This window comes from Vanellus vanellus (genome assembly GCF_965231255.1).
Source record: "Vanellus vanellus genome assembly, chromosome: 2".
NCBI lineage: Eukaryota > Metazoa > Chordata > Aves > Charadriiformes > Charadriidae > Vanellus > Vanellus vanellus.
This window is the reverse complement of record NC_138906.1, coordinates 139,018,429-139,037,836: the sequence shown is the minus strand read 5'-3', so window position 1 is coordinate 139,037,836 and position 19,408 is coordinate 139,018,429. Positions and strand designations below refer to the sequence as shown.

Here is a 19,408-nt window from a genome sequence, read left to right as displayed (position 1 = left end):
CTTTCAAGAGCATTTTTCAGTCTTTCTTGTTGATGCTGGTTCATTTCATATTTATTTCCTTATTCGTGATTTATTTAGGGCAAGAGAATGAAAGCGTCACTTCACCCTGGTAATTAGGAAACTCATTTGGGTTTAGCTTCAGTAGATGATTGATTATACGTATGATGTAAATCAGGTTGGCGGTTTCCCATTTCACAGCTGCCCGCAGCCTTGTGGTTGATTGGTATACTCCTGGGTGAAATGGGTGGTGACTCAAATTCTATTAATCCAAAGAGGTGGCATCTAATTTGCATCTTGTAAGAACTTTTGGGGTACTTTGTTAAAAGGAAGAGATGGTGCTTTTTTGGCGGTTTGATACTGCTGTCTTAATTTTCTTTTGCTTTCTTTACAAATGTGCACACAAAAGGTTAATTTTGGCTTGAAACAGTTTTCGTGAAGAAAAAAATATCAAATCTTGTTTATCTTCTCTCACTGAACTTGCTTTTTTTCTATTTTAATCTGCTGGAATGGAAAACTAGCTGCTATTACAACACTGCTTTTGATGTGCATGCTTGTAAAACTTAATTGCTCCAATTCAAGCTACAGAAAATGTGCCCAGTTAACATTGCTATAAATGTCTGCAGCATTATATGCAACAGAGTTGTTTTGAAAAACTATTTCTCTTTGAAAACAGATCCATTATGCTTCAGTGACTATGTAATATATGCAAATATGTTTTTCACCTAAGTTGTTTACTGTGTTGTCTCTTGATTCATGTCATCCATATTGTCACATGCATGTTTGGCGCATGTAGTCTGCTCTGGCTGTCTTACAGAAGCAATTCTGAGAAAAGCTTTTGTATTGTTTATACTAAACAGTCAATAAAACTACAACAGCTTCTTAGATATGCCTAAAGAATGCTGACTTTTCAATAGAACAAAATAGCATTTAAATCACAAAGGGCAAAAAGATTTTTCTCTTTTGTAATCTTACTTTAACTTTCTGCTATTTTAGTCTTAATAGCTGTGAAAGAGAACTCCTGTAAAACTGTCTGTCAAACTGTAGAAATGCAATTGTAAAGCAGCATCTTATGTGAAGCCAAATTCCTTGTTAAAATATTTAACCATCAATACTGCTATGTACCATCTCAATGCTGATCTAGATTCTTCCAAAGCAGTATTTTAGTGTTGCTTTCACTTCAAAATGACAACATTTTCTGTCCTTCACTGCAGGTACTATTCTTGAAAAGAAGAGAAATCATGGCTTGTACAGTGAATGAACCTTAAACTCCTGGACCAAAAACTGAGTCTTTTTTTTCATGAAGGATGGCAACACCATATGTTCCTGTTCCTATTCCTATTGGAAGTTCATCATCCAGCTTTACAAACAGAAACCAAAGAAGTTCTTCTTTTGGGAGCATCTCGACGAGTTCCAGCTCCTCAAAAGGACAGCTGGAGGACTCTACAATTGGTAGTTTTAAGAAGATGAGCGTGCCTGACCAGATTGGTTCTACGTCATCTGTATGTAGTAGTCCACTTGTTAGGACTAAATTTACAGGTCTGGATACATCCATAGAATACTGTACTCAGCCTGTGGAAGAAATAGAGCAGAATACAGATTCCAGGAGCTGGGAAGATCGACCGTCCACACCCACTATACTGGGTTATGAGGTGATGGAGGAAAGGGCAAAATTCACTGTAAGTTTTGGGGATAGTATAATTCATCCTGTAATGACAAGATAACGATTGAATGTATTTCAATGCATTCTCTTTCAGTAACTAATCCTGCAGTTTAGGGATGTTGGAGTACTTTACCCATAACAATTTAACTTCAAAGTACTGCCATCCAACAGGAAAATATCATTCCTGTTATACAGGTGGGAAAATTGAGACTGAGAAGCAGTCTTTCCTGTAATTGTGTACATGGAATAGAAGGGATTCATTCTACTTCAGATATCAATTTCCCCTGGAAAAGTCAGGAATTCCTTGCAAAGTTACAATTTCTTGTGAAATTGAACGTCTAGAAGTTCTGTATAGTTAAACATCTTAAATAAAATGTAGTCTCTTATTTGAAATTAATGATAGGACACCATGATACTTGCCTTTTACAATTATGGGTAACATACAACATTTACATTGAAGTGCAAATACGTAGTTTACAGCATTGCTAGATTTAGTTTCTCATGAAGGGAAATCTGTTCTGCAGACATCAGAGTGAGATGTCATATATGCAGTATCTCATGACAGAACATCAGCTTAACTGATTTGCATTGATTTTTCTCACCACATGCTGTAGCTGGCAATTCAATTTTTCTACATGCCATAAATATATTAAGGCATTTGTGCATTTGTTTTTGTGGATGTGGTTGAAACATTTCTTTGAGATAATTCAGCAATGCTTGTGGGACTGATGAGATTTGTTTGATACTAATTATTTATTAATTGTGTTACTTCAGGAGAGCAACATTAATCACAAATAGAATCATAGAATGATAGAATAGTTTAGGTTGGAAGGGACCTTGAAGATCGAGTTAAGCAAAAAAATCATGGTCTTTGCTGGGCTTCCTTTAATATCTGTCTGTTTCATGCCGGGGAACTCATAACTAGACACAATACTGCAAGTGCAGTCTCACAAGTGCTAAATAGATCAATCACTTCCATTAATCTGCTAGTCTTGCAAATAAACCACAGCACATGGTTCAGCCTTCTTCACCACAAAGGCACGCTACTGACACAGTGTACTTACTCAACATGAAGTGAGGAACATATTTGCATACATAGTTATGAGCTGTGAATCGATTATCACTCAGAAATAGTAGATTTTGTGCCTTCTATGAAAACATCAGCCCATTTCTTTTTGTCAGTCAAAAAAAAAAAGTCAAAAGTTGGCTAGCTTCTGAGGGGGGTCTGAGATATATCTATAAAATTGCAAGTAGAATGGACATGCTTTCTCCAAAACTAATTATGTGTATTAAATGAAACTAGCAGACAGTAAGTGTAAAACAAATGGAGGAGATACCACGCAACGTGCTACTGATGTCAGTAGCACGTTGTGTGGTTCAGCTGTGGAGCTTCTTGCCCTAAGCTATCATGAAAACTAAAATTTTGCAGTCAAAAACAAAGTAGACAAACTCATAAAGGAGGGGGAAAAGTATATCCAAGACTGGACTACTAAATACACAGGTATACACATTTGTCTCAAGATACCCATAATACAAATCACTGGAACTTAGAAGAATGCTTGGCAAAAGGTATCCTTATGTATTTGCCTTAGACTTAAAAATCTTATGTAGGCATCTGCTATAAATAGTCTCAGGCACAGAAAAGGACAGATGAAATTTCAGTCTCATCTACAACACTGTTCTACTTAAAAGTAGATGTATCGGAGGTATCTTACATAAGATCTTAAAAAGAGGTCTTAATCTGACAGTTCACAAGCACAGATAGGCCTTTAAACACACACACACAAAAAAAAGGGAAGTAGTTCTAAGACAAGAAGGGCTGGGAAGGAGTAAAATGCATGATTTCTTAACCCAAAAAGAGCCTAGGACAACCATACATAACTGAGATATGTTCCAGTTTTGCCAAATTTTGTCCAGTTATTTACGGAGGAGGAAATAGCAAATTTTTTTTCTCCTATCTTTCCAGAAAAGTGTGGAAGCTAATGCCCTTATGACAGTTCAAATACTAGTAAAACTATCACGTTCTTTGTGCAAAGAATTAAACAATGTTGCTTTTTAATTATGTGAGAGTGATACCTTGACTTAACTTTTTCAGTTACTAACATCATGCATGGTAACTTAAGAGAAGAACCAAAAATTTTTTACATGTAGATTAAAAGATTCCTTTTAAATAATACCTTCAAAACTAAAACAATTACTAGTGTCGTTATATTGATACAGGCTAGTCTGAAAATATGCCACGGCATATTCCAATGTGTGTGTAAGATGTTCTTTGGCTATAGTTAAAATAAGGAGTCGCAGGCCAGGTTACGGTACAAATGAAATGTTCTTCATCATTAAGTGCTTGGTTGCATTTTTGCTCTTTCTGAATTCACTTCTGTTGCTGTCTGTGTTTCTGAAAGCGCATAATTAACTGTTTGTTTTCAGTTACATGTTGAAAATAAGCTTGCTATTGTGCATTAGAACCAGCAAGTAATTAGTCCTAGAAATTTGGGTTGCTTCTGCAACACAAAGTCAGTGAGATGGAAGACAGTGGAAATTTAATTTGACAGTGGAAACTTAAATTGAAATTATCTGTAAACGAGAGGAGACTCAATTGCTGAAGTTTTTTTACTGCTTGTTAGCATCTCATAGTTTCCAAAAATATGAATCTGAATTACTTAAGCTGAGTGATGAACTAACTTCAAGAGTTAAATGTTAGTGCATGTTGGAGTACATGCTGCTGAAGCTTCTGGGAGAAAAAAACTAGGTTGAAAAACGTCTCTGTTTGTAAGCAGCTGGTCTCAAATGGGTTGGTAGTCCTGGCATGTTCAATTAGCCCCCCCTTTTTTTTTACGTCAAAAAGAAATTATAATGAGACGATGTTTCAGCCAGAAATTGTTGCTAAATATTGGTACATTTTCTTTGAATATTTTATATTTGTGGAATAAGGCAATTCAGGAGCGACTTGAATTACTTGAATTTGTTGAATTAATTTGTAATTCTTTCCCAAAAGCTTGTGTGAAGGAACTGACAGTTGTTTTTTTAATGATCTAGTTTTTCTTGCTTATTGATTACAAATCCTAAAAAGAACGAACACAGAGTCTTCACAACTTTATATAGCGGTTCTGCTTTATGAAATTTTTGTAAAATAAAACAAAAATTTATATTTTTGGTATGACAAGAAAGCTAAAGCATTTGCAGATCATTTATTCCAAAAATGTAAGACAGAAGAACTATGTTGTAATGCTGGCTTCACAGGCATGTCGCCCAGCATGAATTTTAAAAGCTGATAGCTTTTTGTTAATGACTGATTGTCTCTATTACAGTACATGACTTCCACAGATGCTGCTGCTTGAAAGTGGAGTTCTGTGAAAAATTGCTGAAGAATTGCTTTTTAATTTGCACGGTAGTTACCTGCAGACAGTTATACAAACTACAACTTCATACATTATAGAATACAAAATTTCTAAAAACAGTCTCACACATGTGCAGAAGTTGGCTAGCTCTGTGGTTATCACATGTTGGGATTGCAACAAGAAAAATACATTTTTCGGCTGAAACAACCTGCTGTGAAATACTGGGAAAGATTTTACTATGTAACAGATTAGAAACTGTTTTAAATAGAATTTGGTTAAATGCCTCTAAGAGATCGTTTGTCACTGATTCCAAAAATATCTTTTTCCTCCTTATATTTTATTTTTTTTTATGAGAGAACACCTAGACTGGGAAAGCTAACCCAGTATAATTGCAGAGCCATTTTATCCTTGTATGGGAAAAAATTAGATTGTGACATAAAAACCCTTCCTTCCTAGACACTGCTTAATATTTTCTGGTTGAAATTGTGTGTTGTTAGATTCATTGTGTTCAGGCATTAGAGTATCAGTCCTCCTAAAAGTTACTTGATTTTCTTTTCTTTAATTATTACTATTTATTGGTTTATTTATTTATCCATTTGCTTTTAAATAGAAGAATGGTACTGCTGTGGTGTTGTCTTGCTAAATCTTGATTCAAAGGATCCATTACTTCAGTTCCATAGTGGTAGCATAATTGTTCTGATGCATTTATCTAGGGAAGCGGTCATGTTCTGCCTGGAAAGACAAAACCTAATGTTCAAGACAAATGAAACCAAAGCAGGATGTTATTTTTATCCTGCATCCCTTTTCCTTGTGAACCAAGTCAGATGAGACATTGTGAAACAATATAACAGTCAGTAACTGATCATTATAGACATCTTAAAAACAGGATTGATGAGTAAAACCAATTCAGTGAAGGTTAAAGTAGATTGCTAAAACATACTTCAATTACCTCTTTGATAACTGAGATTTGTGTTTTGCTGGGGAAGAAATCTGGATGCAGTTTCACAAATGCTTTCTTACACACAGGAAATAGTTAAATGTATTTAGGAACTATAGAAACTCCTTCTGAAATTATTTTATATTGTTTATACTGATGGTTAAGCTTAAAAAAAACAAAGCTCCAATTAAGGTTTCTTTTTTTTATCCATGAGTTTTGTTTCATTGAGAAATGACAGATAATATCAACCGTCCAGCCAATACAGCCTAAAGTTCTGCACATTTTTCTGATATTCCTGTTTTTTTCCGCACAGGTATACAAAATACTGGTAAAAAGAAGTCCAGAAGAAAGTTGGGTTGTTTTCAGACGGTACACTGATTTCTCCAGGCTTAATGACAAGGTGAGATTTATACACTTGTAAATTTCTAATCTAACTTGCCTCGCTCTTCTTTCAGGTTTTGTTTTCTTTGTCTCTTACATTTTTGTCGCTCTTTTTTTTTTCTTGCCTTTTTTTACTGCATTTAAAACACATACTATATTAATGAACTAAAACCACATGATTCCTTATTTTTTCCAAGATACATGAAATAACTACAGCTAGTGTAAAGAAAGTGTTTCTTCATCTGAAACTGTTAGTGTGCTTCATACTTTATATTTATTCCTAATCTATGTGTTAAAGGAAATTAACTCTTAATTAGTTGTATACCCGGCATGGAAATGGAACTAGGGGCCTGTATTCTTTTGCAGGAATGATCCAATAATTTTTCAGCCCTTTTCAGTGCAACAAATTCTGGTTTTCTGTCATGATGAAACTGAAGTGTCATGAACATAAGAGGTTTTTTGTGTTGCTCATTCTTCAGTGTCTTTGAAGTTAATTGTGCAATATTATGTCTTTAAAGCTGAAGACAGAGACTCCAGGTGAATAGGAGTTATGGGTCAGCAACTCTAATATTTTTAGAACCCTTGAAAATAAATACTGTTTCTCTAAAAAACACAAGGTTTTTGAATTGGTAAACAGTGTTTGGCTATCCCATTTACCATTGTTTCTACAGAAGTGTAAAAGTAGAAAACGAGAATTACACTTTGTCCTACTGTCCATTCCTAAGAGTAATCTTTCATTGCAAGTTTAACACATTTTCTTCTGTTATGTTCCTTCATTTTCAAACTTGTAACTTTTAAAAAATCCCTTTCTTTACCCATATTAAGGGATTTTTGGTATACCTTTTCTTCTCCTTGGATCAATGTGACTAATCGACTAAGAACTTCATTCTGCTGAAATTTTTAGTATGGACTTGAACTTAAATATTTCTCTGGGTTCCTGGTTTGACCTATTTAGGTGTCTTTTAGGATACCTTTAAAACACCAGTGCGGTCTAATACTACCACAAATCATTGAATGTGAATTAGTTTGGAAATTTCTTTCTGAAGAAATTTTTGTGTTTTAATTCATTCTGTCCCAAATTAAGGAATACCTTGGTATTAGCAAAAGCCTGACTTGTTCTGGGATTTCAACTCAAATTTCAGGAGTCAAGTCATACAACAGTTTGTGGTTTGGTCAGCTATGTTACATATAGGCCAAGAACTGGCTTACATGCATTGACTTTATTGTGGTTATCAGTAGTTTAAAAAGTTAAAATGCCACAAGTATTAATTTAGAATAGATAGATTTTACAAGTGAAGTCCTTAGTCTTTGGAGCCAAATCTTTGGCAGAAACGTTTGGCTTTTAACACAATTTATCAGTATTAAGATTTCTGTTTAAAAGAAGGAACTTCTTTTCCCTTGTGTCACTGACTGAAGCTTTTTCGTCTTTCAATATACATCTATACTTTTATTTTGTTACTATTCTGTAATTCTCTAGAAGGTTCAGAATTATGGTACCTTTCAGTTCCTGGAGCTAGCATTTTTGTATTATACAAAGCACAATCTCCTGTGAACTCAGGAGTAAATGGTTATACACATGTGTCAGTGGTTCAAAAGGCATGGTGCAGCACTTGCAATTCCTTGTTTTCTAATGACAAATACATATGACATAAAGTTGCATGCATGTATACTTCCAGGATTTTCTGTATCCTGTCTCCTAGAAATCCAATATAAACAAAAGAAATATGCTATCTTATAAGTCCTTTTCTTCACCATCATTCTTGAGATTGGTGGGAAGTTATTTGTTCTCTGAAATGGTACTAGAAACTTGGTGTTAAATGCCAATTGAATTGAATAATACATCACTATGTGAATCGGTTTGAAGTATTAACAGAGGGCGAATGGCTTTTCAGGAAGACCAAGACAGAAGAGCAATATGTTTTGTATGTGTCAGGCATATACTTATTTGCAAGTCCAAACCGAACTGAGAGTTTGACTTTGGCAGTGGCTAAAAATGGAGAACGTGTGAGAATAGGAACAATGTCACAGTGGGGACTTGCATAGATAAAATCAGGACTAGATGAATAAACGCAGTTCAGCTAATAGAAGCAGCTATTGAACTTTGTAATAACATTCTATATTTGCCATGAACTCTCAAAGAAAATAAATATGGCAAAATAGCAGTAGGATCCTAGAAAGTGTTTGTACTTCCACTGGTTTCTGAAGTATTTACAGTAAGGAATAGCTAATAAAATAGAAAAGAATGGGAGTAAAAAAAGCTGAAACCTATGAACTCTTCTTTTATGAATGAAACGAAGAAGTGCAGCTGCAGGTTAAGACTTGAACAGATTTCAAGTGTGAACAAGTTCTTAATGTCAAAGCTATCTACTTTCCAGGCCATGACAAGGTTATGAAAACTCCATACCTACTGGAAGAAAACAAATAGAAGGTGATGGCAAGTCATCCAATGTAAAGGAACGCTGAGGTATTGCCAGTATTGGGTACACAGGAAGCCACATAGTGATCTCAAAGTCAAAAGTAATTACAAAACAAGAAAAAAAAAAAAAAGAGGGATCAGCCTAAGGAGAGTAGTACAGACTTTTAAAGACTAAGGCAGAAGTGCTGAGATGCAAGATGGACTGTCACAGGATGCTAAGAGCAGCAGGTAAAGTTCTGTAAATCACTAGAGACAGGAGTAAGGGAAGGAGGCAGTAAAATAACAGATCCGTTACTTGAGACAAACTATGGGAAGCGAATAGTGCTTGATACAGCAAAGACTGAAATACTGTCTTGCTGTAATATTAACAAAAAACTTAATCTTAGTGGATGTTGGAACATGACAGAATTTGAGGGCTTAGTAGCAAAGGCTAAAATAGATGCATAGGTTTTGTTTCAGAACACTTAGTGGATTGGAGAAGTATGTGAAGAATACTCTTCTGACCCAAAAAATGATGGAAAAAGAACTTTACAAAGTTCATTACTATGCTGGTAGAGATGTTGAACACATAATGAAATCGCCAGTCTTGAGAATCAAGAAGTTAACCTTTTCTCCCTGAGACTGTGTCTCATGTGACATGTATCATCTATGACACGATGATGTAGGGGAGAGGCATGTAGAAAAGATGCTGGATCCAAGCAAGTGATCACAGTCAGCATAACTTGTCTGACCGACAGTTTTTCCTGCTGTGTTTGAGGAGTGTTCAAGAAGGAAAGCCCTGGGACTATGCTGTTGAAAATTAGTCTGCTGACAGCTAACTAGCTTTCTCATACTCTCTTCATCCACAAAAGGAGTAATCTGTGGGTAGGCATACTCTTTCCTTAGAAACAAATTGTGATCTACATAACCAGACAAGTGAAATTACCATTAAGTAGAAATCTGTGTGGTAGAAAAGCTTTCCCAGCAATGGTTATCTATGGTCCTCTCTACAACTAACACAGGAACTCATTTTGTTATCTTTTCTGGGTTCAGTTCTATTCAGTATTTTATTAACTTAGGGGAGGGATAATGGATACTTACATATATGGTATTAACAATAACTTGGTAAGAGATGAAGGAACTTCGGATGGCCAAAACCAAACTAAAAATATCAAGAAGTGGCTAATATCAAGATGAAATTCAGCAAGAGAAGAGGAAAACATATACTTAAATAATTAAATGCAGAAATAAAGAGCAAGGCTTTGACAATAAACCATTCTATAAATAAGAAACTAGTAGTAATCATGAGCTATTTGAATACACAATGCTTGTGATGTTAAAAAAGCACGCTTGTGCTGTGAAACGGTACTTATATGAGCAAGGGTGATCCACTAACATGGTGGTTCTTTTAAATTGTGTAGAGAGATTCTAGCTGAATTACAGTACCTGGCTTAATCTGCTGAAAGAGCTATCCATTAGCTTTTTCCAAGAGTCCGTAAAGAGTAGTTAAATAAATAAAGCTTATTGTCAGAAGGCTTAAATTTTGCTGTGCAATGATCAGAAGAATTATCTTGCAGCAATGTAAACATTGAGTGCTAAACTGTTTTCAAGGCAGATTCTGGAATCCCCGTCACTGGAACATTCATATGACTATCTTAGGTGTATGCAGTACATCCCTGACAGAAGCTGACTTGATCTTGTCTTCAGGAAAAGATTAAACAATTCTTGCAGCAGCTATAGGAACATTATATTTTCTAAAATCTGTTTGTTTTTCCTGTTGGTTGTAAATCCTCTTCAAGATTTTTGTGTCAAGCATCCCGTCTAAGAAAAGGCATCTAAAAATTGTTTTTAATGAAAGATTTTTTTTTATCTTCATGCATACTAGAAAATAAATAATTAGCAGCCTTGGACAGGTCGATGGTTATATAATTTTATGCTTCCATTCACTTGCCTATTCAATTTCTGAATTCAGAGAAAATTTCTAGGTATTTCTGACGTTGAGTATACCCTGTTACTGTTCAAGTAACTCAAAAATACAGTTTTGCATGTTAGTACTAGGGTTTGAGCTGTATCCATGCATATTGAAATGTTAATATTCTGGGGTTACAAGGAGCTACTCTTTACTATAATTGTCTCAGGCCTGTGTTGTAATTCATTCTGCCAGCCCCCCAAAAAAGATGAGTTGCAGAGTTGTAGGTCTGTAATGGGCTTTTATATATTTTATTTATATAGTACTTATTATCCCTGAGTACTTTAGAAGAAACACCACTGAAATGCATACTCATCTGATACTTTTTACTTGCATACAATTTCCTTATGTTTACTGGTGCAAAGGCATTAAATAGACTGAGAGACATTAAATAATAAAGCAAAGGTTTTCATTCCTATTTTTATATGGTAAATTTGAGACATCATTTGATTGCATGAGGCAACACAGCAAGTGATAGAACTGTGTCCACAATTTATGCTATAATTTGTGTTGCACTTATGGTTGAGACTTACCTTGTGCTTGAACTTAACAGAAGACAGAAAGATCCAGTAATTCTGAGTAGTCAGTGCCTGTGTCACATTCAGTATTTCATCAAGACTTTTTCTTGGTTTTCTTCATTTGGCTTTGATTTCTATTTCAGCTGAAAGATATGTTTCCAGGCTTTCGGTTGGCTCTTCCACCAAAGCGCTGGTTCAAGGATAATTATAATCCTGACTTCTTGGAAGATCGACAGTTGGGACTACAAGCATTTCTCCAGAACCTAGTAGCTCACAAAGATATCGCTAACTGGTATGTGATTAAACTTGGCTTGTGGATTGGGATTTTCTTGTGTTCAGACTCCTCATATAGGCTTCTAGGCTCTAGCAGTATATCTTTGAGCAACACAGTAAGGAATTTCATTAACGTTTGTTGTGCATTTGGTCATTATGTGAACTATTTGGTGTCCTATTAAATTAATCCAATCTTAACCAAAGCAAAAAAATGGGAATTGCAGTGTTTTGAGTTGTACATGGTTAACCACTAACTAAAAGCTGTTAGATGAATCCCATGTTTACTCCTACAACATTATTTCTGTGTGCTGAATGTAGAATTGATACATTGTTAATTTATATTGAGGTTAAATGTTAGGCTCTCATAATGGAAAGTACCTACTGTATTATGAGATTAGTTCTTAAAATGTGTATTAAACTAAAGGTTGTTAATTTACATTACATGATAGTAATAGAAGTACCTTAATAGATTGCTTTACATGAGTAAATGTAAACCATAAATCAAAAAAGGCTTAAGAGGAGTCTAAAAAACATAATGTGTTTAAGTGACAAAGTGCACAGGTCTCTTTGAACTGTATCTTTTTTTCATGCAACATGGAAGATTCCTCCAAAGCTGGTAGATGAGTAAGACACAATTCTGGCAAATTAAATGTATAATCATTTTAATATAGGCCAAAAAAGAATTATAGTGAGTTGCTTGAGGCGGAGCAGTTAGTCTAAAAACATTTTCCAAGAGCAGAAATAAAAAGGTTGTGAGGTTGCTGTACCAGAGATTCTTTGACGAATGAGTCTGAGGAGCTGCATTCATCTGAAACTTCATTAAAAATGACGAGTAAGAAATTCTCTAGAGCAAAAAGCGTTTCCTCAAGAATTTTAAAGGAACTGAAATGTAAAATTGCTTAGCTGTGGTGTGAGACCATATAATGCTCATGTCTACTTTTACTTTTTAGTAGAATGGCTGTTACATTTCGGATGTTTTTATAAGGCGTTTGACTGTTGAGTCTGGGGACTAGAGATTAGTAAGCAACTCTGGGTTTTGGTACCGCTTGTAGTGAAAAACCCAAAGTGGTAAGCAGGTAAATAAAAATAATACTTGGAAAAGCAATAATGTTTTTTGCGGAGGGAAGTCTATCTAACAAGTAGTTATGAGGGAGCTCGTATAAAATGGTTGAAAGGCAAGGGGAAAATGATTGATGGAAATTTAGGGGTGTCACATATGGAATGCTGGATCACAGTTACAGAGACGGATGTTAAGAATATCTGGAAAAGGGAATGAACAATGAGATCATAAAGTATTGTAGAAGGATCCTGAGGCACTGTGAATAACATGAAATTTCACATCACATAGTGCAAAATGACAGTAAGTACATAGAGATTCATAAACACTATTGTTTTTTACAACCTGGAAAATAACTACTGGTATTGATACAGTTGTCTGAATCAGTTCAGTATTCAGCAATAGTCAAAAATTTGTATAAAAACTGCTGAAAAGGAACTTGAAAAGAAAAAAAAAAGTTATTGCTGTGGAAATCTGAATTGCACTTCTGCATAGTCCAGTGCTAAAACACAGCATTCAATTTCAAAAGGGGGTCTGCTAGAAGTACAGAGAAGGCAGGCAAGAACAGATGAAGCTACAAACTTCCCTGCAAGAAGAGTTCTGTTCTCTTTAGTCTGTCATCCTGGGAAAGGGCTGGCTAAACAAGGTCTATGAAATCATCAAGTGGAATAGGGATGGTGAGTAAAGAATGTTAATATTGTGGATGATTCATAGTCATCTCTCAATATGTCACACTGAGTTGTGAAGCTTTGTTGTGAGATGTCAGAGACAGAAAGCTTAAATGGTTTCAAAAAGAAATAAGGATCAACCTGTGAGTTTCCTTGTCAGTGGCTATTAAATATGATTACATGGGTGAATATGTGGCTGAGAAGTTTAAGAACTTCCCGATTATTAAATTACACAATAATAGGTGTGCAAAAAAAAAAGAAAGGAATTATTCTCTAAATGTCACTTATGCTGCTGGAGACAGACTAGTGAGCTGGATGGACTTCTAGTCTGCTTGAATAGATCTGAAGGCTTTATGCTTCATGTTGTTGCAGCTAGCTTGGTATTTCACCTAGCTTGTTTGTATCTTGATGATGGTCCATATTGGACAAAATGGTGTTTGTCACAATTTAAGGCAAAAAAAAAAAAAAAGTCAAAACATAACTTTTAGACTGTATTGCTCATCATACACAAAAGGGAATTTAAATGTTTGTGGAATCAATTTGTATTTTGTTTCATTAAGAGATAGTTAACTGAAATGTGGTTTTGAGGAAAATTCTGATCTTGGCTGTGTAAGGTTCTGCATGAAGTTTAAGTTTATTAAAAAACTTTCTAATGTATTGGTATGGATTATGTTCTATTTTTTTTGTATCTCTGGAAGGTCTGAATTCCTCGGGAAGTGATTAAAACCAGGGAGATTTCATCAGTCTGATTTATTATTTTTTTTTACCCACATATCAGAGAGTAAAAGTTACTATTAATGGAAATTAATATTTGCACCTTTCATGAGCAGTGGTGAGCATCTGACCGTGCTTCTTCCTTAAAAGCTCACCATTTACTTCTACAGTTTTACAAATAAGTCAAACTGCTTGGGTCACGCCAAAACCAAATGAGCCTTTTCTTTTTATAGAGAAGTCTGTTTCCTTTCTCTTTATATGCTGTATTATCATTGAGACATATTGACAGCGGAAAATTTGCCCGTCAGGGATAGACCTCATTTGGTATACCTATTTTTTAATAAAACCAGATTCACAAAGTAGATTAAAATGTAGGGTGGTGTGCAGGTGACTAAATTTAGAGTCTCTTTTATGGATTTCTTCTCATATTTTGCCTTGTACTGAAGATTCAGTGAAAGATCGAATTGAAACTCACCCATAGAGTTTGATGTTTTGGAGGAGGCTTCGTACAACCCATGAAGTGGGAGAAAGAAGTTTAACCTGCTAAACAGAAGTGTCATCTGGCTTTATATAGATGACACAGCTCTCCTCTCCCTCCACCCTGTGTAAGAAGCAGCTTGAAAGGGAGAAACTGAGTCAGCTGTTGAGTCTTGGCAGGGAACCCCATGTGGGGTGCTGCCTCTTGCAGCCCTTCTCAATGCTGGTGTATGCTGGCATGGCTGCCTGTTTTGAGAAGGATGTCAGCTAGCGTAGGAGCAAAAAAAAGAAGCCATGTACTGCAATCTCTGTTACATGATGTAGAAGATTTCTATGATACCTTTAAGGCAGAATTTTATCCTGTTTGTTAAATGAGAGGAAGAGGTGTAATGCATGGAAGGGAGAGCAGGGGCAAAGGGCAAAGCAGACTCTCAGAGTAAAGCTAGGCTGCAAATAAATGCTCATACAATCAGGTGCATGTTTTACATAAAGAAACAACGTTTTCAGTGACCTGTGGCTTTAAGTTTCTTGACCTCCTCATGTAAAATAATGAATCTACAGCTTTCAAGAAGTTTTGAAAACTGTAGGGAAAAAAAAAAGTTTTCTGCCAGCAGCTATAGGGAAAACGAAAAAAAAAAAGGGTTTGACCTGATATAAGTAGATGATATATGTAAATTGGATAGTTTTGCACATTTATTTTTCTGGACATTTCCTTTTTCACTCACAAGCATTACTTCATGATAAGCCATTGTAATGTTACCCTTTAATAACACAGTAAAGTTGCTGGTAAAATGTAGAAATTAAATACTTTTAAAATGTTTGAACTGAGCTATGTGAATAAGGATGAAGATACTGAAGAAAAATGGTGAGCAGAAGTGTTTCCACATAATGAATTCTTCTGCATTAGGCATATGTGAGTTCATTCAGCATCTTTATGAAAAGAACAATTCAACCATTAAAAAATGAACTTGAGCATCGTGTTGGAAAAAGGCCACTTCAAACAGATTAAACTATTTGGAGAGGAATAAAGTAACCCTGCTCTTCTCCTTGAAAATGTACTTTATATGCCTGAATAACTTTTCATTTGGATTGAGGTTATGTTTTCTAATAATTTAACTGATGACTTATTGCCATCTATCAATTTTTGTGCTAATTGGAGTGATAATCTTGGTTTAAGTAGCAGAATTCTTTTTATTATTTATTTGAGTACATGGGAGAAGCTGTTTTAATAGTACAGGTTTAGGCTATGGCTTGCACAGATCATAGATTGATTAATGTAAAACAGTGGAGAGGATTTGAAAAAGGAAGGTTTTATCATGTTTGTTACTTAGATTAAGTGTGGAAAGGGAATGATCATGATTATAGGAGAATTTTTTTCAGGTTGATGTAAAGGTCAATGAGGTGAAAGTGGATACAAAGACAAGAATTCTCACCAACATTGGCCAAAAAAACCCACCTGTATCTTCACATGTGCATTAAGCACTTGAAAGCAGGCTTACAAAAATCCAACAAAAAAATAAAGGTTCAATGTATTTTAGATAAATACTCTTCAGAACCTTTCTAAAACTAAAAGTGATTGTATAATCAATGATTAGTGTTTGCTGAAGAAATTTCTCTCCTCACTTTGCTTGTCAAACCTGAAGCTGTAACCAGATTGGTAACTGGGTAAAAGTTTCCTTTTGTGTTTGTACTTTGCATTCACCTCAAATGCAGAGAGTGATCAGAAAATTTAATTCCTTTTGCCCTCACCTTCCCACAGGAATTAGGTGGAAGAGACAAGGAATTAGTTTGGATTCACGTCTTCCATTTTTGCATTTATGCAGTAGGAGACGATTTAAAGATTTATAGTAGAGAGTGCAAGCACAGAATTGGTAACAAGTTACTACTTGCTAATTAATTGTGAATACAGTATTCAGACTGGAGGTTATTTATAGAAGAATGAACACGAGAGCAGGAAAGTTTTAGAAAGGCGGTCGAAGGTAAGTTTTTGGAGATGTTGAAGAGTTCTGTGAAAAGTAATCTAGACTTGGAAGATAGAATGAGCAAGATGCTTGAAGTAACCCATAGTAAACCACACATACTTCCTTCTGGCCATTGCAAGGCAGTGCACAGAGGCAGATGACAACTGTTACACAATTGTACACAGTTTTAAGTTGAATGCATTTGTTTGAAATAATGTTTAGAGATGCTGTGTAGTATATCCATGGCACATTAACCTTGTGACTTATTATTCTGTTATAACTTACTATTCTTTATCTGTATATAAAAAAACCTATATACTGTGTGTATGTCAATGGATTATAATCTTAGCAAAATGGAGATGCATAAGCACATTTCAGTACCCATGCTTAGTTCCACTGATATTTCCTGAAGGGATCTGCATATGGATTTTAGCAGCATACTTTTTCATCCATCTTTTAATATTTATTTTTCACCAGGAGAATTCTTCAAACCTCTTCAGTACCTCTTCAATAAGTGATAAACTTGATTGTCAGTTGTCATGTAGCAACAAATTCTATGAAGATAGGCAAAATCCTGTTCTACTCTCTGTTTAAAAACTCCTAAGTGTACTCACACAATTTCTTAAGTCATAGTTTAAATACTGTCCCTTGTTAACACATACAACTGAGACTTAATAGTTTAACACTTTGAATACTTGGGATTAAATTTGAGGATAAATGTTTGTGTCCCTTAAAGAAACACTGCCCATTTATGGTCATATTTAAGTGTTGTTGCTTTTTTGTGCTTCAAGTAATTCACGCTCTTTTATTTGGTAAAGTCTTGCAGTGAGAGAATTCCTTTGTCTGGATGATCCTCCAGGTCCTTTTGACAGTCTAGAAGAGAGCAGGGTAAGTGCTACGTAATATGATAAAAGCAGAATGCAAAAGGCAGTAGTTGTTAGAATATTGTAAAATCTGCTGAATGGTATGGAATGAAACACTTATTTCTGTTCTTTCAAAAAAATTTGCAAATAGATGTAGTTCTAAAACTGACAGTCTGATTATTGCTGCACACTGATAATCTTTGACTGCTGTACTTCATCCCTGTCCCAAGTTGTAATCTCTTCCTTTTTGCCTTACGTGACCAGTGGATGAAATTTGGGGTTTTTTTATGCAACTACTTATATAAGGCAACTACTGAATATAAAGAGAGTTTTTGTAGTTTACATTCAACACATTGTCACAATGCGTACACCTTAGACTTAAGGTGTTGCAGTAAAATGCTCTTGCTGTGAAATGTAATGAAAGGATTAATTCGAACACCAAAAATAGTGTTCTTGCAGATAACTAAGTAGTGCCAAGCAGTGTTGTAGAACAGCAGACTTTCAATGTGCATATGAGCACATTGAACAAATAATGCTGTATGCTGCAGCCTATTTTATTAGAAGTAGGTTTCACTGGCATTCAGAGCTGTATCAAGTCTGTGTAGAATAGGTGATCTTAGTTTTCTGGCTTTATAGAATAACAATGTTTTTTAGAATTGTACGCACACAATACTGCAGAAATTATGAATGTTAAGTGATGCTCCTTTAACTAAATTTATATTTACCAGTTTGCTTTGTGTGTAAGTCGGAGTACCTTGGCTGTTATTACATTACTATGTACATCTGAAGGATTTGGTAGGGGGTTTGTGTTACAAGCTCATATTTGATTTCCATACAATCACTTTTCATCATAGCTATTTAAGTTGATGAAAAGTAATAAAAATGACAGGAATTATTCAGATAATTAAGAAATTTAAGTGCTGCCTTCGTAGAGATTTTGATCATGCGTATTGTGGTGAAGTCTTAGGGTTATTCTTCCACCATAGGAATTTGGGCAAACTATTGAAATAGCTGTGCTGTTGTAGTTTTGGCTATTAACTGTTTCTGTAAAGTTGTTAGAGACAGCTGTTATAAAATTCTGGTCTCCAAGGGATATCCCACCTTATTATGGAATGGTTGAGGTTGGAAGGGACCTCTTGAGATCAACTAGTCCAACCCTCCTGCTCAAATAGGGTCTGCTACTGCAGGTTGCCCAGGACCATGTCCAGTCAGGTTTTGAGTATTCTACAGAGGAGACTTCACAGCCTCTCTGTGCAACGTGCTCCAGTGTTTGATCACCATCATAGTAAAAAAGTGGGTTTTGTGTGTTCAGATTGAATTTCCTGGTTTTTAGATTGTGCCCATTGTCTCTTGTCCTGTCAGTGGGCACTACTGAGAAAAGTCTGGCTCCTTCTTTTTCATTGCCTCCCATCAGGTGTTTATACCCATTGATAGGATCAGCCTGAGCCTTCTCTTCTCCAGACTGAAGAGTCCCAGGTCTCTCATCCTCTTCTCGCATGAAAGATGCTCAAGTACCTTAATTATCTTTGATTATGGTATTTGCCTCATGAGACCTGGGGTCCTGGTGGACAACAAGCTGGAGATCAACCAGCTCCCTCAGCCCTCACAGATGCAACCAGTCAGGCCCAGGGACTTATCTTTGTTCTATTGGTTTAAGTGCTCCCTGACCTGATCCTCCTCCAGTGAGGGTAAGTTTGTCTTGCCCTTCCCTGTCTTTCCCTCTGGGTGCAGAGGTCTGGGATTCCTGAAGGCTGGTCTTGCAGTTAAGATAGGCAAAGATGGCATCGAGTACCTTAACCTTTTCAGTGTGATTTGTCACAAACTCCCCCACTCTATTCAGCAGCAGTTCCGTGGTTTCCCTAGTCTTCCTTTGTTGATTATGGACTTGTAGAATCCTTTCTTGTTTTCTCTCACATACCTTGCCAGATTCAGCTCCAAGTTAGCCTTCACTTTCTTAACCCTGTCCCTGTAAGATCAGGCAGCAGCCCTATACCCCTGGTTCACCTCTCTCCATGCATGCATCCACTGCTAGTACACTTGCTTTTTATATCTGAGTTCAGTTAGGAGTTCCTTGCTCATCCATACAGGCTTCCTGCAACCTTTGCTTGACTTCTGTTTGTTGAGCTGGACCTTTATTGAGCTTGAAGGTGGTGATCCTTGAATATCAGCTAGCTCTCCTGGGCTGTTCTTCCCTCCA

At 35.8% G+C, this 19,408-nt stretch overlaps 1 protein-coding gene across 3 annotated transcripts in view; it reads left to right on the top strand.

Annotated features, from left to right (window-relative positions):
• Positions 1–19,408, top strand: part of SNX16 (sorting nexin 16) — a 29,633-nt gene that overhangs the window by 3,234 nt on the left and 6,991 nt on the right. For 2 of the 3 annotated variants that reach the window (XM_082499438.1, XM_082499439.1), the window contains exons 2-5: positions 1,212–1,676; positions 6,249–6,335; positions 11,342–11,490; positions 17,167–17,236. In XM_082499438.1, coding sequence (XP_082355564.1) covers positions 1,305–1,676; positions 6,249–6,335; positions 11,342–11,490; positions 17,167–17,236 — 678 coding nt within the window. In that variant the 5' untranslated portion in view covers positions 1,212–1,304. The remainder of the gene's footprint in view (positions 1–1,211; positions 1,677–6,248; positions 6,336–11,341; positions 11,491–17,166; positions 17,237–19,408) is intronic. The other variant, XM_082499440.1, reaches the window with a different exon arrangement.